Source organism: Chlamydotis macqueenii, chromosome 13, assembly GCF_036417535.1.
Source record: "Chlamydotis macqueenii isolate bChlMac1 chromosome 13, bChlMac1.mat, whole genome shotgun sequence".
Classification (NCBI taxonomy): domain Eukaryota; kingdom Metazoa; phylum Chordata; class Aves; order Otidiformes; family Otididae; genus Chlamydotis; species Chlamydotis macqueenii.
In genome coordinates, this window is record NC_141568.1 from 10,151,783 (window position 1) to 10,178,757 (window position 26,975).

The 26,975-nt window shown below is 39.5% G+C and overlaps 1 protein-coding gene across 4 annotated transcripts; it reads left to right on the plus strand.

The window, feature by feature from the left end:
• The first annotated feature begins 652 nt into the window (after positions 1-652).
• On the plus strand, positions 653-17,801 carry UBA2 (ubiquitin like modifier activating enzyme 2). Of its 4 annotated transcripts, none has more exons than XM_086757900.1 (17): positions 653-812; positions 4,517-4,600; positions 4,861-4,931; positions 6,079-6,143; positions 6,624-6,724; positions 6,885-7,006; positions 7,667-7,734; positions 9,402-9,523; positions 10,401-10,500; positions 11,057-11,217; positions 12,134-12,227; positions 12,326-12,438; positions 12,913-13,068; positions 13,634-13,730; positions 14,225-14,330; positions 15,135-15,271; positions 16,720-17,801. In XM_086757900.1, exons 1-17 carry the CDS (start codon positions 669-671, stop codon positions 16,899-16,901), a joined length of 1,923 nt encoding a protein of 640 aa, XP_086614026.1. In that variant the 5' UTR covers positions 653-668; the 3' UTR covers positions 16,902-17,801. The 4 variants fall into 4 exon arrangements, with proteins under 4 accessions (XP_086614026.1, XP_086614030.1, XP_086614028.1 ...); XM_086757901.1 differs by lacking the exon at positions 653-812 and adding an exon at positions 1,191-4,159; XM_086757904.1 differs by lacking the exon at positions 4,861-4,931 and having other exon boundaries at positions 794-812.
• Positions 17,802-26,975: the final 9,174 nt, after the last annotated feature.

A 26,975-nucleotide genomic window follows, 5' to 3' on the forward strand; every position in this document is an offset into this window, starting at 1 on the left:
CAGTATTTTAATTGACTTAATGGAGGAGTAATTTAAATAAGTGTCCTTAAAGCATTTAGTTACAGGTTTAATGCTGCAGCATAAATTACTACACTAGAAGTGTGGCTTTAAAAAAAAAAAAAAGCAGGATGGGGTCTAAAATGATGGAACGTGTTTGGAAAGCTCCTTTTTTTTTTAAGGGAGCATGGTAGTTTACCCTATCAGCTTCTCGAGTCGGTTGACTTGGGCTAAGATTTGTAAAAATCTGATGTCAGGCCTGGAGCGATGCTGGTGCTCCCCGCGAGTGCCCGGCCTGTGCTGCTCCCCGGCTGCGGCAGGTAGCCCGGAGCGCGCGGCCTGTGGGCCGGGCCCTGGCCGCAGCAGGCAGGCGAGGGCCGTTTTTCCCGCGAGCCGCTGCCCCCGGTGCCGCCCGTAGGCAGCCCCCCAGCCGCGGCGGCGGGAGCGGGGCTCGAACCGGTGGCCCCGCCCCAGCTTCGGTCCCGCCGCAGCCAGCCTGGGCGGTGCGCGGGAGAGGACCGCGGCCCTCCCCGGCGGCAGGGGGCGCTGCGGGCCAGGCGCGCGGCCGCCGCTCTGCGCTCGCTATCCGGAGAGCGGCCCGGCTGAGCAGAGCCGCGCGGAGCCGCCCGCCGTCGCCGCCGTTGTTCGCCCGCCGTCGTTCGCCCGCCGTCATGGCCGTGCCGGTGTCGGGCCCCTTGCGCCGCGAGCTGGCGGAGGCTGTGGCCCAGGCGCGGCTCTTGGTGGTGGGAGCCGGCGGCATCGGCTGCGAGCTCCTCAAGGACCTGGTGCTCACCGGCTTCAGCAACATCGACGTGGTGCGGGCCGGGGCCGGGGCCGGGGCCGGGGCGGGTGAGGGGCCGGCGGGCGGCGGCGCGGCCCAGGCCGGGGCGCGGGAGGGGGAGGGGGCGCAGGAGCGCGGCGGGGGCCCGCGGGGAGCCGGGGCGGCAGGGGCGGCGCGGCCCCTCCCGTCCCGCCCGCCGCATTGTCTGCCCGCGTTCAAACTGCTCCCGGCCCGCCAGAGCCGCCGGGCGAGGCCGCCGCGCCGCCCCTGCCACCGGGGGCCGGGCCCCGCCACAAAGGGGCTGCGGCCCGCGGGCGCCATCCGCGCCCCCGCCTCAGGCAGAGCCGCCCCGAGCGGCGGTGGGGCTGTGCCCGGGCTCCCCGCCGGGGCGGAGAGAGGCGGGGCAGCGGCGAGTCCGGCCGGCGCTTGGCGGAGGAGCGGCTGCCCCTCTCTGGGAGCCCGCGGGTGAGATCTGCCGGGCCGCAGCCGTGGGCCATGTTGGCTGCCCAGCGAGCGCCCGGCGGGGTCTTGGATTTGCCTGGTGCTGCCCTTGCCAGTGCTGGGCGTTGTGGTCCACGGACGGATTGCGCTGAAAAACAAAATACGTGGGAGGTGAACTGTATTTTTAGATACCGAGTTGTAAAACTGTCAGTCTTGGAAGCCCGCTCACGATAGCTTCCCGCGGGCCCTTGCTTTCGCTTTTGCTTCCTGATGCCAGTCTCTGAACGTGTCTAGGAAGGGCAGAATTGAGAGGGTGGTAATGAAAAGAGAATAGAGAGGAATACTGCTAGCAAAACTCCGATTAGCTAGTTTCCTGGCCTTTGTTATTTTTTTTTACTGTAGTTACAAAACATATATTCTTTTTAAAAAATCGCAGTACTACAAATCCAGCTAGAGCACAGCTCTGTCTTGTTGAATAAGTGTGGACTGGTGTGTGCCTGGCCAGGAGTTGCGTCTGAGAGTGCTGTGTGACACGTTGTAAGAGGTTTCTTTTTACTGTCGGACTTGTTTAGCAGAGCATGTTACAAACAGCCTTTATCTAAAACTGTATCATTGTGTAGAAAAGTACAGCTACTGTTAGCTGTGCAGTCTTGTTGTTCGTACAACTCAGGCCTTTCCACTGCAATACTTCTTAAAATCTGTAGGATAAACTTAGGTGTAGTTCCAGATTGTCCCTTTGGTTAGAGTCTGCCGCTGAGAGCCTAGCCAATTTTAACATTGTGCCAGTGAACAAAAGTTATGCAGAAGAGTGGAAGCCTGCATTTTCTGCACTGTTTTTCCCTGTCTTTTTTTTTTCTTTTTTCTATCTTACTGTGTCATTTGTGTACTCCTGCTGTCCATTGTAATAGAGGGAGTTGAAAATCAGGAGATATTACAGTTAGTCATTAGGCATAAATCTCACTGGGCTATGCTTATTGTTTCACTTACTATATTTTGGATTGTCTATCAAGGCCAACTTGGCTGAACTCCATTAACTTAAGCGCATTGGATCAGGGCCACCTTCATTTAAAAATATCATTGGCAGTGTTTTGTGCAAGCCAGTAACATCTTGATAATAGATGGGAGTGGGTAGGCAAAAGACAAGGCAAAAGCAAAAAAAAAGAATTGTTCCGCAAAGAGGAAATTTGCTATTAGGAGAATAAATTACTTTTGTCAACATTTGTGATATTGTTGAGGGTTTTCCATGGTTACTAAAGACTAACAAACTTGAACACCTGAAGATGCTTTTTATAGGTTGTGAAAGATTTTTTTATAAACAAAATAGTAATACTAAAAAAAATAGTAATTTTGAATACTTGGCAACTCAAAAATATGTGGTTTCATTAAGTATATTTTGTTGAAAGGCAGTGCCATTGTCCTTATGAAGGAAGAACAAAATCAAATTACTCAAAATCCACATCTCAAGTAAGAACATGAATGTATATTCTTAGTAAGTTCTGAGGCCTTTCCTTCCAACCTACAAAAATGGGAGCAGTGTAAAAGTTATTTTAATAAGAGAACTGTTAAATACAGGTAATTCTTAGCTAGATTCAAGCTTTGTTGAGGTCTAATGGTCTCAAGCATTCTCTTTGGAGAAAAACTTCCTTTGCTGCTTTTGGTCTTGCTCGTACTGCTTTCAGTTGCAGTTTATGTCACTTGTTATCATCTCTGATTAAAATCCTAAAAGCTTTCTGGATAGTGGAAGTTTTAACAGAAATTAACAGCAATGCACTTAATCATTTTCACTTGAGGTTCTTGGGCTTTTTGACTTTGGACTAAGCAAGCTCTCGAGTGAGTTTTAGGAGAAAGGAATGGAGACAGAAACATGTTTTCAGGCAAGCAGCATTTTCATTAAAAGATACAAACCCATGAGTATCCACAGATGCTTTTATGTAGTGTTGAAATAAAACTCTTTAGCTGTTACAGTTCTTAGTATATTAGAACTTAATCCTTCAATTAAAAATATTCCCTTCAGAAAAGAGGAAGTTTAATCCTGGAGCTTGGATCTTGCATGCAAAGGATCTTCAATGAGAAGTCTGTGGTTACTTTTTTCGTTGTTCAGGTTTGGTTACTAAAATTAAAAGCGTATGAGAACACCCTCAGCAGGTCATCTTTAAACTTCACCGGGCACAGTCTCTCTGATGGTACTCTCCATATAGCTGAAAGCATTACTATGTTGAGCATGTCAGCATCATCTGTGGGAATTTGGGAGAAGTATCTCTGAGGCTCAGAAAAACTGTCTCTCTGCCCTCCTAGTTAAAAATGTCAGGGACAGAAGAGGACTTCTAAAGAGAGTGATTGATCAGAGAAACAGTTTAATTAAAGGAAAAGTAGTGGCAACAAAGGTAGGACTAAATCTTCTGAACGTTCTAATTAAGTCTTCTTAATTCTTGTGGTGGGGGGTAAAGACATTTGAAATTATGGTGTTCATGTGCATATATTAATAAATAGAAACGTGGCTGTTAGGGAATTACAGTCATGACAGCCTTTGAGGTTGTACATCATGGGTGTTCTGTGGTATATGTTTTTAAATGTCTTCCTTGCATGCTTGGATTTTTTTTTTTTTTTTTGCAAGTAGACTTCATAATATTTTAATATGTGCTTAAGCCGTTAGTCCTGGTGACAGACAGTAAAAGCTTTTGCCCTGCAGTGAATTAGGTGACAATGCAGCCCTCAGTTTCCTAATTCAGTTGCTCAAAGCCATGTTCCAGTATAAAGTAGAAGTGCTAATTAGTTTGCTGAGTAGCCTTTCTTGGGCCTTGGGGAAGCGTGGTACAGAGCTCAGGGTGGCGAGTCCCACAGAGAGTCTGACTGGACCTATCTAGACCGCTTTCAGCAGTATCTCTTCTGAGTTGGTACGCTGTGTTCCTGATGAATTCTCATGGAAATCTTTATCCTGCGGTAAACAGGACAATTTGTTACTGACTTTCTACTGACCCCTGTGTGTACAAATCTCAAAATTCACGTGCGTTATTAGTAGGGACTCTATTCAGAGAGTTTATTGTTATGCTCCCTTAATTTTTGACATATGGTTCCATTTTTAGTAATTATTTTAAATGCATGGATTCCTGAAGATGATTAGGTGATCACTTGTGCCTCTACAGTTGCTATAGCACAGATGTTACACCTGCAAGCAGGTCTGGAAAGGTGTCTGTAAAGTTTATGCATTTTGGTCAATTGTGTTTCCTTCAAGCTGTTAAGTATTTTATTCCTTTTATATCTGTGAAAGTGAAATGGCTGTCTCTTGTGTGTTTATAGATTGATTTGGATACTATTGATGTCAGCAATCTCAACAGGCAGTTTTTGTTTCAAAAGAAACATGTTGGAAGATCAAAGTCACAGGTGAGGAGAAAGTTAAAGCTCAAGTGTTACTCAGTATTATTTTATGGACAGTGTTAGAAACACGTCACAGTTTTGCTTCTGCTGTGAAGAGGTAAGCATTGGTTGGTTGATCATAGCTATCCACAACCTTGCATTGTAAAAGCATTTGAATCTCTTAAGGCTGTCAACTTACTCAATACTCAACTGGTATTGAGTCTATCTTTAGAAGAAAGGAAGAAATAATAAGTGGTTTTTTGTTTTTGTTTTTTTTTTATTTCTAGGTTGCCAAGGAAAGCGTGTTACAGTTTTATCCAGAAGCTAATATTATAGCTTACCATGATAGCATCATGAAGTATGTTTGTTTTTTAAGCTCTAATTATGTGTTTTGATTTGCAAGTACTGTGTTACTTAAATGCTACAGTGGTGTGCTTTAAGATATTTTACAAAGCTGCTGCAGTAAGAAGAAATAGGTGTAAATATGAGACTACTGCACACCTGAGCGGGAGTGTGCATTTTGCATGAGTTTCCTTAAGCTCTGGTAGTAAGCTGTAGTCATTTGCTTGTGTCTGTTTTTCATTTTATTAGCAACATTTCCTGTATAAGTTTCTACACTGTAAGGATGCCCTGATGTCTTGAGCAATAATTAGATTAAAACAAATGAGAGTATTGAGTCCATCATTAAAAAAGTGAAATCCTTTGTGCGTGTGTGTAGGTGACTGAGTATCACTTATCTATGCCCCAAACTGTTAAAATCTAGTCCTTATGATCCAAAACCAATGAGTACAAGATTATGTAGATTTTCATTAACTGCTTCCCATGTTTTAATTTATATTTGTCCAGTTTCTTAAAAATTTATATTCTGTAATATTAAGGTTTGAACTCTGATGTTGCTGTTAGCCACTGAAACATTGGCTCATTGCATCCTTCTCCTGAAGCTGTAAAACCATTAATCCTGTTTTCTCTTTACTCTGTCTTCTTTGCAATCTTTTTCTTTAAATCAGAAAAATGCAATGTAAAGATACTAAAGTGTCAAGACTTAAGAAATCCCATATCTTGGCTCCTAAGGGTATAGAGGCACAGTGAAAACCAATTGAGCTATCAAGGTATAATGAATTCTCAACAGTCTGATGAGCTATGGTAATTACGATGTGCACATTTTAGCCTCAACTGATGGTTTTTAAGGTCATTTACCACAGCTCAGCCAATTTACTGATTAGATCAGAGCAGTATAATAACTTTTTCATTGTCTGCCTCTGTCATTGGTCAAATTCATACTAATTGCAATAGTTTTCTTCTAGCAGCAAAAAATTCATTCTTTCACCCAGTTTTAGAAAGGGCAGAAGACAAATGGGGCAGTTGAAGGCTAGTGGTAAATTTACAGTATGTGTAATTTGTGACATGAGCATCAGTTCACCCTTTGCATGTGTATAGTTTTGGTGGTGGCACAATAACCAACACCTTTGATATGCCATTTTGAGTATTGTTTTTCTTTTCTGTAGCCCTGACTATAACGTAGAGTTCTTCCGCCAGTTTACGTTGGTTATGAATGCTCTGGATAACAGAGGTGAAGTTTTCACTATGATTTTATATTGGAGATGGAAATACTGTTGCTTGTTCATAGAAACAGAACTTTAATGTTCTACTCTTAGTACTTCTGCAATGTCAGTTAAATAACAAGTATCCTCTTAACCCATCTGTATTTGACTCATGTTTGCGTGCTTTGCTAGAAATTTGAAAGGGTAGTTAGTGCTTTTACAAGTGTTTTGAAAGTAAACATTAACTGCTATGTTGCTGCTTTATGGGAACTGATGAGTATTTTGTGTATGTATGTAACTTTATTCAGTTGAGTCTGCTATGTTTAATAGCGTTGATATATTTTGTGTTAATTGGAGAATTGGAGTAGTGAAATGAAAAAGGAGTAGTGCCCTATAGAGAAACAAGGCTGATTAAGGATAAATGTTTGCATAGGACTAGTTTGAATTTGGAGAAGTATTTTTTTTTTTCTAATTACTCAAATTTTTCTTTAAAAACTCTTGATTTGCAGCTGCCCGTAACCACGTAAACAGGATGTGTCTGGCTGCTGATGTTCCTCTAATAGAGAGTGGGACTGCAGGCTACCTTGGACAAGTAACAGTTATTAAAAAGGTTAGGTTGTGTATTACTCTTGTTGCTTTAAGTTTAAATCATTGGCTGTTTTATACAACAGAGTTGGGTGTTTTGAGATACAGTTACAGTTCATCTGGTAATAGCATATCCTATCAGTAGCCTTCACAGTGTGACAAGTAAATATTTCACTTTTCACTAGGGAGTGACAGAATGTTATGAATGTCATCCTAAACCAACTCAGAAGACTTTTCCAGGCTGCACAATCCGAAATACACCATCAGAACCCATCCATTGCATTGTGTGGGCTAAGTACTTGTTCAAGTAAGTGATTTTTTAAAAAAAGAAAGTACATACTGTGGTTCACTCTTCTGGTTTCTAAACCTACGGACAAAAATAAAGTGGGGACACACTTTTTGTTTATTTAGTTGTTTTTTTTAATGAATGTGGGTTACAGCAAAAACCTCCAGTTCTTTGCCCTGGGTTTTAGGGTGGATTTTTTGGAGTGTTTTTTTTTTTTTCTTTAAATATAAATATGGAAGGTTGGTTAGTACTTAGGGCTGGTTCTAATATCAGGGAAAATCTGGCAGAGTAGTTTGGCACAGCAGCATGGGTTGAGGTTACTTTGATCTTCACCTTTGTGTGCAGTTAACACATTTTTCAGTTTAGTGCATGTATTAACAGATGTAAAGTTTGCTGGGATCTTGGAGGATTACAAGCAATGCATTCAGTACTGTAAGATAAATAATAAGGCTAGGTGAACTACTGAGTTATACAGAACTATTTCACTAAATTCATTTTCGTATTGGACTTTTTGTGTTTTCAGTGTTAAGTCCGTGTGTGCTGAATCCTAACAGTTTAAAAAACAACATATGAAGTAGCACTCCGATAGCAAGAATTCTATCTCATTTAGCACATATTTCGGTCTTTAATCAGATGTGATGAAATTCTAGTGTTGTGTTGTTGTTCTCAATTATTATATAGCCAGTTGTTCGGGGAAGAAGATGCTGATCAAGAAGTCTCTCCTGACAGAGCTGATCCTGAAGCTGCCTGTGAGTGTGATATAAGCTAATAGCTTCCCCTGTTACTGAAATGTTCTGTTTCAGAGATTATGACTTACTTCTGTACATTTATTAAGGTCAGAGAGTTCAGCTCCATTTTATCTTAAAAGGATTCCATTTACTGTACCCTTGGACAACAAGAGTTTGGGGTGTCTTAGCAGTACTTGGATTGTATTTGAACTCTTCTAGCCTGAACACTTCAGTGTTAATCCACGTAGGAGATATGCCCATTTGAGTGATGTTTCTGCAGCTAGTCAGTATTTTTATGTAAGGACAGTAACCATAGTTACAGTGAAAGTGAATAAGTGAGCATCATTGTTTGTTGCCTCTTTTGGATCCTTTGATGGATTAATGGACTTGGTAGAGGGATCTTAGAGGATCCTCTGACTCTTTGGATTCTCTGAACATCAGCTGGTGATCCCCGACAGATTGTTCCTACAGGAACTGCAGAGTAAAATAGCTGAGTCTTAAAGAGAGTGGCGTATGAACTCATCTAAAACAGCGGCTGCTGGAATACTTGGAAGGTAACAGACAAACTGCCACTTATTTAAAGAAAGATACCAAGGCAATTACAGGAAGGCCTGAGCTGTAGCGCACAGCAATAACACTGTTTAGAATCAGTGGACGTGTGTGCTGTATCAGGGAAGAGTCAGTGCATCCGTTGTAAAGGGAAGTCGTGCCTTGCATGGCTCTGCAGGCCCTTTGAAGGAATCCGCAAACCTGTGGACAAGCATAGCTGGTTTACACTGCTTTGAATCTGCAGGGGGCACTCAAAAACTTTTTGTGAAGAACCTGAAGGAGCTGAGCAGCCATGGGAAGAAAAAAGGGTGAAGAAGATCCTGAAGTGCATAAACCACTGAAATTATAGAGATAAATGGTGATGAGAGGAGTGTCTCAGATTGGGGATGGGACCAGTGCTGTTCAGCATACATGATTAAGCAAAGTCACTCAGAATAATAAAGATAAGGGCTTACTGCAAAAAGCAGTAGAAATCTTGACAATGCAGAATGACTGGGCCATGAGACATTGGGTAGATTTGGTGTAGATAAATATGAAGTGAGACAAATGATGGATTGGTGAATGGGGGAAAACATTCACAAATTTACATTTGAGGTGATAATTTCTAAGTTGATTTTTCTCATTCAGTCCAGATGTTAATAGATAGTTTTATGAAAACATCAACCTGCAGCTTATTAGGAATCATAATAGCAATTGCTGGAAGAGGCTGGAAAAGAAACGCAAAATTAATAGCATCTGTATGCTTGGAATTTTTTTGTGTTCACATGACCAGAGGTAGGAAGCTGATTTTTTTTCTGTATTGGAGTTCTAAGTAAACTAAGACATTTCAGCCATGAAAAGAGACCACTAAAAGAGGATGGTTAGAGATTTATGAAATTGCAATGTTATGTGGACAAAATTAATATGAAACAATTGTTCACTGTTTCTGCCCATAAAGGAATTAGGTGACATCAATTTAAATTAGTGAATTGCAGTTGCAGAAGCAAAAAGGAGTAGTTGCACTGTGTCTAGTTCAGGTTTTGTTTGGTGCAGTAAAGCCGTTTTATGGTCCCTGCATAATTTTGGTTATTTAGTCTAGGATAAATATTTGGATATTTTCCTTTTTTTGAATTAAAATATTGGTTAACCTTTATTAATAGGGGAGCCAGCAGAAGCAGAAGCCAGAGCACGAGCATCCAATGAAGATGGTGAGATTAAACGTGTTTCAACTAAGGAGTGGGCTAAATCAACTGGATACGATCCAGTTAAACTTTTTACTAAGGTATCTTCTTTACCCCCAATAAATGTCTTTATTTGAAGTGTATGAGGTGCTTTGAAGTTAAGTCAAAACCCAGTTTGGACACTTAATGCCAGCCATCGATCATGCAATTATGTTATGACTTCCACCAGTTTTGCTGTGGTGTTGGGCTTTTACAACACTTGCTTGTTTTATGACATTCCATCTGCATCCGTACAGATGGCTTCAGCAGTTTGTCCACACTGTGCAGAAAAAACTTAATTCAAATTACTCTTAATACAAAAAGGTAAACTAGAATTCTGTAGGAGTTTCACTCAGCATAACGAGAACCACTCTGACGACCTAAAAGCTATGAATCATCATCTGTGTATAATCAGGTTCTGACATAAGAAAATACAAACTGGTTTAGCAGTTTTCCTTCTAAATAGTTGCTGAAAGTGGATAAATGGAGGAAATGAGTATAGAATGTAATGTTGATAGGTAGTAATAACTTGACTTTGGAAATTCATTGGTGTGTAGGTAAGAATATCTCAGGGAGAGTATAGAAACCACTGTAGTGATGGCCTCAGTAGGCACATGAACCTACTGTTTGGCCTATTGTTTCTTGATTTTTACTTTCCACACACCCGCCCTCGACCTCCCCCCAAATTAATCAGAGCTGTGTCTGCTTTAAGTGTTAGAGAATGGGGAATAATGATTTTTTTGAATCTGTTTTTTTCCTGTGGAGTTTGATTTTTATTTACGTAGTTGAAAATATCTTCAAGGAGAAAAGCAAAACCTCATAAATCTAATGCTGATTTTTCAGTTTCACAGCAGATGTAAGCATAAAGCATGTATTTTTTCCTCTTTCATTTTTAATGTTTGTTTATTTGTTTGGGCTTTTTTTTTAAATGTTTCCTAGCTTTTCAAAGATGACATTAGATATCTGCTGACCATGGATAAGCTCTGGAGGAAAAGAAAGCCTCCAGTACCACTGGACTGGGCTGAGGTACAAAATCAAGGTAATTGTCCCTCCTCCCACTGCATATTTGTAAGTCATACCTGCTGTTTGTTAATGCATCTCTGTGATACGTACGTTTTCTTATGTCATATTTCAGTACTGACAACTAACATACTCTTTGTGATTTCCAAAGATTTAAAATTTTTCCCTACATGGAAAATGTTTTTTTTTTTAAAAACTGTTCTGCAATTGTTATTTTAGATACTCATTAGCTGTAGAAAATTCACATTTCACAAAATTACATGTCAGCTTATGCTAGGAGAACTTACCATCCACGCTGATACATTTGTCTCTGAAAGCTGAATTTTGCTGAAAAATTACATTTGCTGTAATTTGTGCACGTCTAGGCAATTGATGAAAGTATAACTATAGTTGCAGTTTAAGTGCAGATTTGTTGTAAAGTGTTTGAGCTACTGTAGCTTAAGGATATTCTTCGATTTAGAAAATATTTAATTTTGCTGAAATTGAAAAATTCTTAGCTCTTTGAGATAACTTCTTTGGGATTTATAAGTATTTCTGATCTGGTTGTTTTTTTTTTTTTTTTTCTTTTCCCAAAGAGAAAAATGTATCTGACCAACAAAATGAATCCTCTGCAGTCTTGAAAGATCAGCAGGTTCTCGATGTCAAGAGCTACGCACACTTGTTTTCAAAGAGTGTTGAAACCCTGAGACTTAACTTGGCTGAGAAGGGTGATGGAGCAGAGCTTATATGGGATAAGGTTAGTTTGCCAAATACGTAAGAACCAGTTATACTGTGTGTATATGTATAGCACAGATATTAATTGGACTCATTCAGTTTCATTCCAAAATAGGACTACTTAGAACAAAAATGTCTGGCATCTCATTGAAAGCACTTTCCATATGTAAACAAATATTTACTTTGAACACTGTATATTTTGTAACTCACTGAGTATAAGAATTAACTGTTGTGATGTAAAGTAACTTAATTCACCAACTTTAGAAAGCACACATTCAGAAGTATTTGTCATATTTTGATTTTTGAAAATATTTTAATAATGCAACTTCACTTTTTCATTTGCTCTAGCTTTCTCTAAAGCATGCTGTTATACCGTGGTTTGTAGCTAGAGCTCTACTGAGTTTTACGTTGTAATTAGGTCTGATGATAGGTATGTGATATATTACAAGTTTTTCTGAAGAAAAACAAGAAAAGAATTTACTCTTTTAGCACCAGAGATGCTGTATCTCTTCCTGCAGTCTGTTGTCATTGGCATAAGGAAAAAAAAGTAGTTTGTAAATATAGGGGGGACAAAATATTAAAATAGTATTACAACAGATAGTAAAAATACTTCTTTCTGAAACACCAGTTTTTGAAACTGAGCAAAAAACATTGTAAAATATAAGATTTAGACATTATTTTGAACATATAAGGCATTTTATTAATTGATTCACTACTAAAACACTAAGTACAATTTCTAAACCCGTGTATTTAAAGTATTACTGCTCTGTCTAAACATAGCACCTGAAAGAGGAAGTACATTGACTTTGAAATGGAATATTGTACAGACTTTTTTTTTTTTAACTTTCTGTTTTTAAGGTTTTAGGAACCATGTGTTGCAGACTTTTCCCAATGAGTAATCTGATTTTAAAATATTTTTTGTATTAACTTCTTGTCAGGATGACCCTTCTGCAATGGATTTTGTCACTTCTGCTGCGAACCTCAGGATGTATGTTTTCAGTATGAATATGAAGAGCAGATTTGATATCAAATGTAAGCATAAAATACAACATTGTTTTATTTAAGTAATAATCTAAACTTCTCATTTTCACTTACTGTTAAAAATCTGCATACTCTTGCTTATTTTGCAGCAATGGCAGGAAATATTATCCCAGCTATAGCTACTACTAATGCGGTAATAGCTGGTCTGATAGTGCTGGAGGGTTTGAAGATTTTATCAGGAAAAATAGATCAGTGTAGAACGGTAAGTGGGAATAAGATAATTTTACTTCCTTGTTATTTATCATTTGTTTAAAAATCACATTTACCCTGCTTTGACTATTGTGTAGTTTTACTGTCTCTCACTTGTTGCTTCAGTAGATTCTGAATGTGCTGGAAGCTTACAGCCACAAGGAAGAGAGAACCAAAAGTCTCAAGGATCATTAAATTCCACTGATTTCATGAAAACTGGCTGCCTGATAGGAGAGAGAACCAGACTGACATAACTTGAAACATGGTTGTTTCACATTACAGATGTATTTGGCAATAGCTGGTCAGTCTGCACAGGTGTCGTTGCAGACTGGCTGTAATACGCACTTTCTCCTGTACAACAGACATGTCGGAGAGGATTAGGGAACAGGACAACCTGTGAGACTAGGAAAATAAATCTGTAGGAAAACAGGTTTTATGAGTGCAGTTACTTACAGAATAACTTGTTTTATTCTTGTCCGTCCTCAAGATTTTTCTGAACAAGCAGCCAAATCCCAGAAAGAAGCTCTTGGTTCCTTGTGCTTTGGATCCACCAAATCCTAACTGTTATGTATGTGCAAGTAAGCCAGAAGTGACTGTGAAACTTAATGTACACAAAGTTACTGTGTTAACACTCCAGGATAAGGTAAATCTTGAATATTAGCAACAGCTTCCTAATACTGTAAACTATTAAAGTTAGACTTTTTTGTTCAATATATTTGGACTGAACATCAGCTGTTTATATTTGCTCTACATTTTGCATTTCTCTCAGGCTGCAAGAAGAGCGGGATTAGCCAGTGTGCTTCTTGCTCATGTGTGCTTGTCTATCTTGTGAAAAAATGCTTGTATTTTTTAAATTTTTGGTAGTTTTAAAGCCTATTCATATCTAACAGCAAAAAACTAAATTTGTATTTCAGTTGAATAGTTCAGTAGCCACATTACAGTTGCATAGTCACAGGTGATTTGTAATTCTGTCATTTTATGAAGTATTCTAAAAACTTTTTCAGTGTATCTGCACTTACAGATTTCAGTCAGCAAAAATACAATTATTTGGTTTATGGAATTAAAAAAAAAAAGTATAGGCTTTTGGCAGTTGACTGAAAATGAGCCAGGATAAGAAAATCAACATAATTTGAAGTTCTTTCTTTTATAAGTGGTTTTTTTTTTTTTTAAGTCAGATATTGATTAAATAATGATATTAATATTTTCAGATAGTGAAAGAAAAATTTGCTATGGTAGCACCAGATGTACAAATAGATGATGGAAAAGGAACTATTCTTATCTCTTCAGAAGAAGGAGAAACAGAAGGTATGCATACTGAAGCTTTATAGATAAGAGTAGATAAAAACTAGAAAGAAACCAAAATACACAGAATAGAAGTATAGCAAATGTGTTGGTGTTCATTCTGGAGACTACTAGTTGAAGAGAACCGGATTTGCAAGTATTTAAGTGGCTCGAGAATAGCTAGTGGTATTGTCTACAAGCCTGTGTGTCCAGTTCAGCTTTGCTATATAAAGTACTTTTCACCTGCAGTGTCAGAATTCCTTTCAAGAATAGATACTCAGCTATAAAAGTGCACCAGTTATCTTCCTCTGTTTGCAAGTGCCACTCGTTTTCTTGTTCTTAGGTTGTGGTCTTTTAAGGAGGCTTGTAGGCACTATTATAATACAAATGTTATCTCCAAAATATTCTTACGTTTCTACATAAAATTTCTGCAGTACTAATTTCATCACATTTATTCAGGTGTAAAGAATCTTTACATAAATAGCTGTATACCCTGCAGTATTTCACTATTTTTCTAGCAAATAACCACAGGAAATTATCAGACTTTGGAATTCGAAATGGCAGTCGACTACAAGCAGATGATTTCCTCCAGGACTATACACTGTTAATCAATGTGCTTCATAGGTAAGGATTCTGAAATAATTATTTTTGTGTATATATATAGAACAGTTCCACAGGGAATTTCCAACTCAGAATTTTAAATTTATTAATTAAAGCTCAAAGATTAAGCTGCAGAAAGAAAATACAGAAGTAAAAAAGGAATTGTTCTTTTTATGAATATGTAGAGTTTAGGGGGGGTTGTTTGATTTTGTGGTGGTTTTGGGGTGGTTTCTTTTACTTGTTTTCAACAGTAATTGGAAAAAGTTTATTTGAATAATTTGTCATCACACAAGATAAAAATACAGCAAATTGAATTTACTTTTGGGGCAGCCAACAAGTGAGAAACTGCAATTTAAAAAAAAAAAAATCAAAAAAGGAAAAAAAACTGCCACCCTGCTGGGCTAGTAGATCCTCTGCTTGACTATCTGTGTTCAGATACAGCAATGCAAATAGAAGTCACTTTGAAATAATTGGTGTGTGTATTTAACCATGGATAAGTAAGATACATATACTATACAGTAAATTAACACACTGTACTTTCAATGAGAGTAGGAATGTGACATTGAGGAAGAAAGGCAAGCTCAGGTCATGATTTTTCTCATTCCTAATCATTTGAAGTAATGGCCCTGGGTGGTACAGTGTTTATGAATAGACAAAGTGTAAATTATAAAGGACGACTGAACAGATTTGCTTCTTTTTTAATATGTTTTCATCATTTTGTCATAGTTGCAGGGGACTCTAATGCTTCAATGACATACTTTGTTTGTGAAAAAGACTGTTTTTTTAATTTTCACCTGGTTGTTTAAAAGTATATGGATTTTTCTGCAGTGAAGACCTAGAAAAAGATGTAGAATTTGAAGTTGTTGGAGATACCCCTGAAAAAGTTGGCCCTAAACCATCAGAACCAACATCCAAAAACATCACCAATGGTAGTGATGATGGAGCACAACCCTCAACATCAACAGGTAAAGAAAAGTAATCAGTATTAAATAAAACAAAATAGTCTTTAAGTAGCGCAGGCCAATTAAAGTAGTTGTCTTCAGTTTTGTTATTTAACTTTGCTGACATGAAATAAAAGGCATTTAAGTTGCCTCTGTGTAAAAATATAATATTAAATAGAAAAATGCATATTAACAGTTGTTACAAAATGAATATTTAAGGTTGTTACAAAGGTTTACAGTAAATACACCTTGAAATTATGTTATTTAACTCGCAAGGGCTTGGTGCGATGTTAGCTTAAGTGCATCATTTGCACAGTGATTTAAATAGTTAGACCCATTCTATCTGATGGTCACGCTATTGTTTGACAAAAAAAGAATCAACCGAATTTGTCCCTTTCTCCCTGCAGATTAAAAATTATTTTGTGGACATCTTTGATCATGTTTCATTTTGTTAATTTAAGAAGATGTCTTTATTATCTGCTTATGAAATAGTTATTTTTCAGCTGTCAAGCAAAGCCAAGAAAATAGTTTTTGCTATCCAGGAAGAAGTACCATCACCTTCTTAATGTAGTATGTTCTTTGAAGACACTCAAAATAGTTTAACATAAATGAATATGGGATGCTTAAGCACTGAAGGCTAATGTACTGGAAATGTCATACTGTTTTATAGGGATAGCATATGAATCTGAATACTTGTGACAGATGTAAGTTAGATATCTGTAGTTCTGTCTTACACTTTTGGATGATGTTCCTTTGCCTGTCAGGTGGTCTTGTTTTAGGTATGTGCACAATTATGTAGTCACTTCCACTTGCCTCTTGTTTCAGGGGAAATTTAAATGTTAAGAGTATTGCTACAATTTATTTCAAATTATATAGGAAAAACTAGCATAAAATCAGTTTTTACAATGAATTTATACTTCAAAACAAACAATCCACTAGATGTCTTTAAAGTTCATGTTTGGTTGTATTTTCCTTTCTTTATACTATCTATTGTTATCCTTCAGCTTTTAGGTCTGCTCACCCTTCTCCTCCTCCCTCTCTTTACATGCTCTCTCTCTTTCATGAAGCATGGCTTCTAGTGGGAATTGTGTTGAAAGGAGAGGCAGGACTACAGCTCAGTGTGTGTAAAAGTTCTTTTCTCAAGGACTGCTGCACAGACCATGCAATTCCTTCTATTTTGCACATGCAAAAAAAAAAATTGTGCTAACTAATGCATTTCTCATATTTTTGGGTTATCATAATATTTTCCATACCTCTAGTGAAGAGGGAATGACCATGTGAAAAGCCTATTTTATACTGATTTCAGAGAAATTCAAAATGCTCTTGCAGCTGAATGACAAAGAATGTGGATAAAGAATGCTCCAATATGTATTTGTTATATTAGAGACCTTCTTATTTTTATGAATGGAATATGTGGTTTGAGAGCAGACTATCTTTACAGTGTCCATTTGAATTTAAAACATGTTTTGCAGCTCCAGATCAAGATGATCTATTGATTGTTGATTCTGAAGATGAAGGTACTTCAAGCAATGTTGATGATGATATGGAAAACAAAAGCCGCAAGAGAAAACTAGAAGATAAAGAGTGTGTCAGCACAAAGAGAGTGCGTACTGAGCAGACAGAAGAGCAAGATGAAATTATAGCATTAGACTGAACATGCAAATGCCCCTTGACAAAACGATTCGGATAATGTCATACAGTAACAGCATATTATGTTGGGATGTGAAAAATGTCCAGAACTAGACTAATTTTAAGGCCTTTGTTCCAAGTGAATGGCTTAAATAATTTTTGTCTGTTTCTCTTGATGATAAAGCTCTCATCTCAATAGACTCCTTCAGAAGTTTTTCCATATTAATGCCATATGTTAAATGTAGTAGAACCATAGTTTATAAATCCTTACAGATAAGTATTTGCTTAAACAGTCATGGAAAAAAGCATGTTATTTTTGTGTAAATACCTTTTAGGTATAATTCAATAGGACAAAAAAAAACCCCTACTCTCATTTAGTAGAGGGTCATCATCTGATGCCCAGGTTTTAAGTAACCATGTTTTTATTTTTTGCTTGAAGAAAAATATTTTTAGCCTAGTCCTAAACGTTTTTCACATCCTGAACAAGGAAAGAAGAAAATTCAATAAAGCAAGTTAGTGCCATGTTTTAACAGTGTTCTTAAACTTCAACTGGCACTATGTACATTACTGTAAAACTGTTAATTTACTCAAGTTTTTCAGCTCGTACTGCCTGGTATGTCAATGTAAGAAGCAAATTTTTGTGTATTGTTACAGTTTCAGGTTATTTATATTTGATGTTTTGTAAACTCAGATACTACTACTATACTGTACATCTGATGGACCAAATAAATGACATCTGAAATACTTGCTATATTTGCTTGCACAGTCCAAGTTTATGCTGACTTATGGGATTTTACAATGTATAGCCTTCAAAAATTACTGTATTATTTTTGTTTTTTCTAAACATAACCTAGTAGTACAGAACTTAAGCTTCACTTGTTTGAGGTGAAAGGGGAATTTTTCTAATAAAACTTTTGTGAATGTTGTTTTTTTCTTGGACAATCAATTATTGGCCTCTTCAGTTGGAGCATTTGCACCACCACATGCTTGCTTTCACCACCTCATGCCTTCAGAAAGAGGAAAGCACTGTTTTTTTATGTGCATAGGACAAAAGTGCAATGTTTAGAATCAGTATCTTAAAACCTACTGCATTTGTTTAACTATTTTGGTAGTTCTTAGAACCGTCAGTGTTGATTCTTAGAATGTATTAATCAGCCATTTCTATCACAGTGCTGAAATTACTTTCCAACTTTGTGTTAGTGAACCAAAACTGCTTCTATTCATAAATTAAAAGAGCAGAAGAATTGAGTGGACAAGATTTGCTCTGTTACAGTTTGCAAACTGAATGAATTTTAAACAAGATGTTAACTGTATAGAAGGAGAATATTAAAAAAAAAAAAAAACCAACCAAAAACAAAACCAGCACCTTTTTTAGGTTTCGGTTCCTGCATCTGGTTCTGTCTAGTACAAAGGCCAGCCTGTCACTAAGTGTTAAATTGCCAATGCAGTGCAAACCTACAATTCTACAATGCAATTAATGTTTTATCTCTTTTTCAGGTAGTAATAGATGCAATGGCTTGTTTGGAGACGTAATAGTCCACCATGAAATTAAATCCTTTTGAGTGAGTTGCTTCTTGGCTAGCGTGAGTGAAGACTGAGAGGTAAAGATGTAAATAAGAGGCGTTACAGAAAGGATTTGCAGTGATACAACAAGAAGCTTTTATAGTTCCTGGCATAGCAGTAGAATTTAGTATGTCTAATTACGTCTTCCAAAACTTAAGGCTGACATTTCCTTTTTTGAAGCGTTACTAAAAATAAAGTTATTGGTTTATTAAATTAATTGTCAGCTTGCTATCTGTGTAATAAGGTGTATTTCTCATTGTGACATGACAAAGCTTTATCTAAGCTGATGGTGTATGTAATGTACCTATGCCAGTGTGATCCTATCTCACTCACTATGTGAGAAATTTCCCTGCTTGCGCTGGTCAGTATACAGGAATTTAGCTTTCTAACACTTTTTTAAAAAATTATTATTTAACAGTAGAGGCTATAATTCTTGTAACTTTATTGCATTAGTTTTAGTTGAGTGTTCATGGCTTGGAAGTTGAGTGGTATGTGAGCTGAATCAACACCCAACTCCAACAGATTTTGGTGTGAAAAAGATGAAGGTGGTTATTCAGTCTCACTAGCTTCTACTCCTTAAGTTACTAGTGTTAACAGCATGAAAGTACTCAAATGATTTCTTAAAAGTATTTGGGATGCTGCTCTCCAAGAAGATACACATCATAATTCCTCAGGGCAGTAGACATCTCTGTCAATAAGGCCAGACTGCAAAACGGTTCAGAATTAACCAGGCATTGTATCTTAGATGAGGGAGTACCACTGCAGGGTACTGGTCAGGTTAAGTTTTAGAGAAACATTAAGTAATGTTAATCATGCATCATCATTTGGTATGCAGTATGAAAGGCAGTCTAGAATTCAACTACATAAGCAATTACATCTTGATGTCATTAGGAGATGTAATTGTGCTGCTTTTGTCTGGGTAGTAAGTAGATGGCAAAAAAACGCTCCTAGATCCTACCTGAAAATACTTTAAAGTGAATTTTTAATATCTTTTCCTTACAAGGGCTGCTTCTATAGAACTTACGATACGCTGTTCATACAGTGTCAGCTATTCTATTTTGTTCTTGTTAAGGTTGGCAATACTGAACGAACCACTAAAAATGCAAAGTGCTGCTGTGCTAAATGAAAAACTGCTTTTCAGAACTGATGGAGGGTGAATGTCCTTAATCAGCTACTAGTCACCAACATTGTATTAACGTCGATTTTTCCAACGTTAACTTTCTCTTGCCCTGGGGAGCAAATTGTAAATCAAAGCATTTATTAAGCTTTCAAGTAATTAAAAAAAAAAAGCCACTTTTCAACTGACAATTTGTTCAAGTCCTAGTAGCAGTAATATTGATATGTAAGGAAAATAATCAGAAGACACAAGATTTAAATGTTAAAATGGAGAATAAATTCTTCCCAGTGCCTTAACTTGGCAACCCTGATGTAGGCTCTGTCTTCACTAACAATTTTTAAACCAGGCTTATTAAATCAATCTACAAATTGCTATTTGCAGTGAAACAAATTAGCTCTTCTGTCACACAGGTTCTCTAGTTGTTTACACTGATGCAAATTTCTGTAATGCAGATAAGCTTTTCTGGCTACTTTTTGTAGTAGTAATTCATTCTTGATGCTTGTATTTTTATTTACTTGGTGAATTTGAGTGCCATGTATGAAAATGACAAGAATAACAGAGGAATATTTTAGCATAGTTGAATACAGCTGAGAGCGTATCTCCGTCTTTGTATGCTATTAGTTCAATAGCCCTTTTCCTGCAGTGGAGCATGGAAAGGAATATTGACCACCATTGATATACTAGAGATTCATTAAACTGCTCTGACTTATGGTGAAGAAATTTGTAATGACTTTCCCACAGTCTTATTGGGAAGTGCAACCTATTTGATTCTCAGAGCATCTACAGAATCGCCCTTAAGGGGCAATCAATAATCATCCAGGAGAAAGAATTTTTGGGGCCACGATGACAGACAGCCTTGTGCTGTCCCATTTCCTAAAGAGCAACTTTAACCTGTAGCTAAGCATTATATGTTTGTAGTAGTTCTATGGGACATTTTAATTTTACTTCATGAAACAATTTCATTGTTGAACCACAGAGAGGTGCACGCATTCCTGGCCTGTTGACTCTGACAGCTGGCAAGCAGATTGACGTGCCATTTCAAGTTCTGACCTTTACAACAAAGACCTCTTGCTAACCATTTATTAGATCCCAGGAGATAAAATAGGCTTATGTTCAGTTTGTATACACCATTGATATTATCTGCTTCAAGACTTATCTCTACAGCCCCAAAATTTAAAATTTTGATTAGAAAACTGAATAAACACTAAATTAAGGAAAATAAATGTTTTTTTTCTGTTTCTATGCCTATAAGTAAAAACATTTTCTTTCTTCTCTGCAGCTATAAGGACAAGAAGCCTTCAATTTTGTGCATCTAAAATACTGAACATGCAAGAAAGCAGAAACGAGGATCACAGTAATACAACAAATCTTACACAAGTCAGTCATCTGTTTTTTGCTTGCCTGAGATTATTTCTAGGCTAGTGTCTATGCAGAATGATTACAGAGGACACATATACTTACAGACAAAGGAACAGGAGGGGGAGGCAATTTCATGCTTTGATTTGGAGGTCTTGATTCTTTAAGGGAGGAATGGGCTGAAGTAAATAAATGTACTCCTAGACGGAGCTTGGTATCAGTTTATATCCATAGAAGAAAATTGCTGTTTAGATACATGTCATTGTCTTTCTCATCAGCATACTTCGTCACTCACATTAGAAAAAGTCAGAAATTTTCAGTATCATTTCCTAAAGAAAAGATACTTACGGAACTGCTCTGCCCATCCTCTCCAGGAATATTTGAAGCTACTTGCAAACATTAAGCAATTACATCCGATCTCAAAGATACTGCAACTCTACCAGTAAGTGGCTGTAGATAAGGAGACGCAGACTCACAGAAGTGCTTCTGCGATAAGACTTAGCGTTTTTTAGGTGTGGTACTCATACCTACCTGCTGCTGGGTCTGTATGCAAGTCTAGTGATAATGGCAGGTGGCAGGAGTGTGCTGGGGACAAGAGGGTGACTAGGATACCTAAATAAAGGCTTAGGAAGCTGCTAGGAGCTGTGGATATTACCAAGAGGATAGAGGGAAGGCAGTATGTAGGTGGACCTGGGAGACAATTAAAGATGTTGTAGAGGAGAGCCAGAAGAGCACTGACCAGTCTATTGAGGGATGTAGGCGAATATGGTGGGAGGAACCTGGAGGTACTCTGTGTAGCGGCTGGGAACTGGAGTAAGTCCTGTAGCAGTGGCAGAGCTCTATGGAACAACGGGGCTGACAGGACTGCAGCATTATTAGGGATTTGGAGAGGAGGTTACAAGCTGGAGAATGCAAAGGATGCAGACCTGTAGGAGACTGCTCTTCATTAGTTCCATTGCTTATGGAACAGCTCTCCTTGCAAATTTGTTCATTATTTTCAGTTAACAAGTGTTATCTCTACAATACCATGTTATATGGAAAACACCATGAAATGTAAACGTAATTGGTGTTCTCAACAAACCAATGTCCTCTTTCCTCTGAAATGATCCTTCTCATCATAGCTGGAGTGCGTTGTATTGTCAGGTCAGGAGGTCAGCGCTCATAGCCTGCCTCGTTTCTTGAATGGGTATAAAGAGGCACATACAGTTAGTCTGATACCTTTCACCAGCAGGGAATAGCGGGGTGCGTGTATTGCAGTCTGGCCCTCACACAGTGTTTCTATTTTTTATTAAATACACTAATGCTATCTGATTTATTTGCCAGATGATGGTTTGCAATATTGTTGTAATCAGGACATTAGCACGTCAAGATACATTTTAGCTCTGTAGAGCCCCAAGTTTGTTTTTATATTTCCAGGTCTTTGAAATAAGAAGCTATATAACCTAAGATCTCCTTGAAAGTACTCAGTGGGTGCACTGCTAACTGAGCTGGCCAAATAAATTACATATTTATGCAAATGTAGGGGCTGCTATTAAGCTAACTGATTGTGTTTGAATATATAGTGATTATGTCCTGTGATTGCAAGGAAGTACAACCAAGGCCACGTGCAATCTCTGAAGTATAAGCCAATAAACTGCTTTGGCCAGAAGCGTTATTATCTGAAATATGTAAGACAAGTGAAAAATTAAACTAGAAAAAAAATAAGATACACAAATGGTGTATTAATTCTAAGTGCTTGGACATACGTTGACTGTGTAACGTAGCACATTCACAAAGGGCCTGCTGTGACTGGAATTTTACAGGGTCTGTCCCAAGTTATATTTGTGCAGCCCAGTGAATAGCTGCATTTGCAATGAATAAGAAGAATGTTAAAAATGTTAAATAGTGTTTTATTGCAGATTTAGAATGAGAAACGACCTGTAAGCCTGCAGAGCAGTGTTAGTCAAAAATACTTCAAATAGTTGTGCCTAGCAAAGGTAGCCATTCAAATACAATGTGTTGTGTCTACCAGAAGATGGTGCCCTAAAACACATTCAATAATTCCAGTTTTTAAAAGCTGTGATCAACTGCAAATTAGTATTTTAGAAACATGTCAGAGCAAGGTGATTTGCAAACAAGTCACCCAAGTCCAAATACATATTAATATCCAAACTTCATATTCCAAAAAGCTTGCTTATACTTAATCACAATACAAATTAACAGAGGATCCAAACCAGCAAAACAGAGCAATATAAAACACAATACAGCTACCACTTTAATGATAATAAAAACTTCAGTTCCCCCTTCCCACTATAAAAACATTCCTCAGCATAATTTTTATATGAATTTCACAAGTTTGTTGGTGTATGTGTTTTTTGTTTTTTTTTTTAAATTGGGCTTAAAACAGACCATTGAAAAATAATAATCATTACATTCCTCAGCAAGAAACCAATCAATTTTAAAACTGGAAATCAGAACAGTAAATCCCTGAGTAATAATACGTCTTGCTTACCTTGTGGACTTCAAGGTATAATTTCATTGTTTTCTTAACACTGGAGACAAGAAGGGAAATGGCAAAAAAAATCAGGTAGAATCCCATTCAATAAGCAAATCTGTGAAGCAGCTTCAAATTGTTAAATCAATGAAGTGAGACAAAGAATTCCCTCCTGCACTGTGCCAGTAAAACCACGTCTGATATAACATACACCGCAACACAAGTCAGTGGGATTTCTGCCATTGTTTTCAATAGGGCTAAAGTTTCACTGGTGAATTTTTACATTTACAGATTCTCTGCCTTTTTGGTAATAAACTGTTTGCAACTCAGGGAAACAAAACCCACAACAGACCACCACGTCTCCCTGCCTGCTGGCTTGGGCAGCGTTTCCTTGAAGGTACTGGCAATTAGAAGAAACAGGAGTGCACTGCCTGGGAGGCCCCACCAGCTGATATTCACAGATCAATAACTCCACCTGGCTTTTTTTCCCCCTTTAAGTCTTAGACAAAGGAGTTTATTTAACAGCAGCAGCTGGCTCTCCTTAACATCTGATTTACTGATACAACTTAAAATCAGGCACAAGGACTACCACACCAAATTAAGAAATTAAGTTCAGCTTTTACAATACGCTCTGACTGCTCTTCATGCTTTTGGCTGCACAGGTATGAGTCTTTTTGCAATATAAATATTTTGCTGCTAGTTGTCAAAATTAAGCAAATATATTTAAAATTAAGGGGAGAGAAAAACATGTCAGGATTGTCAAGCTATAATTGCCCAGTGCTTTGGGTTTTCTTGTATATAATAATAAGGAGAAAGATGGGGCTACTTAGTACAGCAAGAGCAGCTTTAACTCTACACTTCTTGTTTGCGCAGTCCAGCACATATGGTCCTCTATGAGAAATGCAGCAGTGCTTGAGTGTGCAAACATATTTATTTCACCCATGTGGGCTACATCTGTGGCTATAGTGTGGATAAATGTTACGTTCATTATGCGTATGACAGAAGTACGATTCACTGGCGAGGAGCGGGTCTGTAGCGTTGCCCCCGCAGCAGGGCTGAGACGGGAACGCTGTGGCCCAGGGCTGCAGCAGGCCTGGCTGGGCCTGGCTTTGAGGATTTACTTATTGAGCATAAGCTTTCAACAGTAAAATAAGTAATTTTTGTCATATGATCCACGCTGCTTACTAAAAAGGGCTGTTTCCTTAGATTCACCAGATTCTCTGGGTCCCCAGTATGTTTTTCCCATGAGTTCGTACTCAACAAAGCACGTGCTTTAACGATTTACGTACCAAGAGGCTTACTGTAGAAACTCGCTACCCGCTGGCAGCAGAAGCAGCCTAGAACTGTGCTGCCTCAAAAGGCGGAACAAGGGCAGATTTGTGGCTCAGAAGGACAGAGGTCCAGAAGGAAAACAAGCTCCTGCTGTAGCTTATGCTTCTGACTTCACAGAGCATCAGCTCTGCAGTTCCCACTGTAAAGACAGCTGCTCAAAATGCTTCCTTGCGCAAGCACACAGGCAGGGCCCCCAAATACGTCCTGCGACTCTGTTAGATTACTAGTGATGTTAACTAGTGTTGTGAAGTTGTTTGGTTTTTTTTAATAACAAAAGAAAACTTTACAATAAATTAATTTTTATTTACATGTGCTCTGATGGACCAAGTGCCCAGGTTGTCCATGAGCCTCTCCTAGTTTCTCAGGAAGACAACCTTATAAAAACTGGCAGTAAGTAGTTCAAAGTCAGGAACAGGACAGATGATCCCAGTACGGGCTCCAGGAAGGATGGAAGAAGGAGCTGTGCAGCCGTGCACTTGTGCTGTACACTGCTGTTCCAGAAGTAGTACGCTGCAGAAGCACATGGTAACGGCTTGTTTAGGAGATTGGCAAAAAATGTAACGAGAAATATGAACACGTAATGGAAAAGAGCACTTGACTGGCAAGATTGGTTGTATTTGCACATGTATCTTCACGTTGACAGTGGACTACCTCTCCCACGTCTTACAGATTTGCTTTTCAGGTTTACTCTGTACATTTACGTGGCTTGCTGGAGTTTTGTTTTGTTTTTTTTTTTATGCTTGCCATCTCTGCACACACAAACAAACAGATTGCCAATCAATTGCCCTCCACAGCTGGGGACATTTTTGAGTACACACTTGCTTTTAATGTTTAATTAGGTACGATAACAGGATAAAATGTTCTTGGCACAGCAGAGTGTCTACCTACAGCTCAAACTTGCAACATATTTCTCTCCTTGCAGGTTGCTCAGCACCCAGCAGCATAAGGACACCATACAGGTACCTATTGGTAAGGCTTCGTTTGCGTTTCTGCCGTTGACACAAATAACCGTCAGGGATTTGCAGTTTAATTGCAAAAAAAAAATAACGGTAGGCTATGGTTTCACATGGGAAGCCTCAGTTCAGTGGCCATTTCAGGAGTGGTGTTTTCTGACAGCCTTTTTCATGGAGGTTCAGATGTAAATGGCAAATGGGGGTGGGTCTTGTTTGTTACTGAATCAACAGGTGAAGCTCTTGCAAAGTTACACGGGCAGTAGCATGCTTTCTCAAACTCGTGTCAATTCATAGATTGCTTTACACCACAATATGTTTATCATATGTCTGGGTACTGCCTTTAAAAAAAAAAAAACAAACAAAAAACAAACAAAAAAAAACCCCAAAAAACCAAAACTAAATAACTGCAAATGATTATCAGCTGCCATGCTAACGCTGGGGCCCCTGTGGCAGAGTCACCTGGCCGGCTCTGGGGATCTGGCACAGGTGCGGGTCCTCTGCAGCGGCGGGCCTGCTCCCGCGCCCCCAGTTACCCGCTCACCTCACCGCGCCCCCCGCCCGCAGCCCTGGGGGGAGCGCGGGCGCGAGCTGCCCCTTCCCGCGCGGGCGAGGCCGCGGGTCCCGCCGGAAAGTTCCAGTCGGGGGCGCGAGCCGCGGAGGGGGGCGGAAGGCGGGAACCCCGGGCGGTGCTTCAGCGCCCCCCTCCCTGGCAGACGCCGCCGTGCACGGCTTCCCTCAGGGTGCTCCGCCGAGCCTCCCGCGCCGGGACGCTTCGCCCTCAGCCCCCGGCTTCCCGGGGCGCGGTGACAGCCCCGCCGCCTCCCGGTCCGCTGCGAGTGACGGCACCGCCCGCCCGACAGCCCCAGGCAGGGCTCGGTGGGTGCTGGCCAAGGGGGAGAGCGGGCGGCGCGGAGGGGAAGCTGCCGGCCCCGCCGCCGAGCAGCGCCGCGGCCGCCCTCTCCCTGACTGACTCGGTGAAAATCATTGTTTGGCTCCGGCATTAACTACATTCCAGCGGGACGCAGCGCCCAGTCTCCTTCCTCGCATTCCTGCCCCACACAAAGGAGTCCCTGCCTCGCCGCGCCCCGCGCTCCGCTCGCCGTGCCGCAAAGCCCCTCCGGGCCGGGCCGTCGCCTTCGCCCCCCGCCCGGGGGTGCGGGCCGGGCCGCGGCCCCACCGCAGGGCGGCCGGCCGGGGGCGGCGGGGGCAAGGAGCCGCCGAGTGCAAATTCCTCCGCGCAGCGCGCCATTGACTGGACCGAGCAACTTATTTAAGGCTGGAAAGTGACACAGGGGCTCCTCGTCT

What these genes read in the sequence shown, in the direction of transcription:
- UBA2 (XM_086757900.1), top strand. Translation starts at nt 669, where the DNA reads ATGGCCGTGCCGGTGTCGGGCCCCTTGCGCCGCGAGCTGGCGGAGGCT. An exon ending in AAATAGATCAGTGTAGAACG is followed by an intron (nt 12,439 to 12,912) that starts GTAAGTGGGAAT and finishes TCCGTCCTCAAG; the next exon opens with ATTTTTCTGAACAAGCAGCC. An exon ending in AGAAGAAGGAGAAACAGAAG is followed by an intron (nt 13,731 to 14,224) that starts GTATGCATACTG and finishes CTATTTTTCTAG; the next exon opens with CAAATAACCACAGGAAATTA.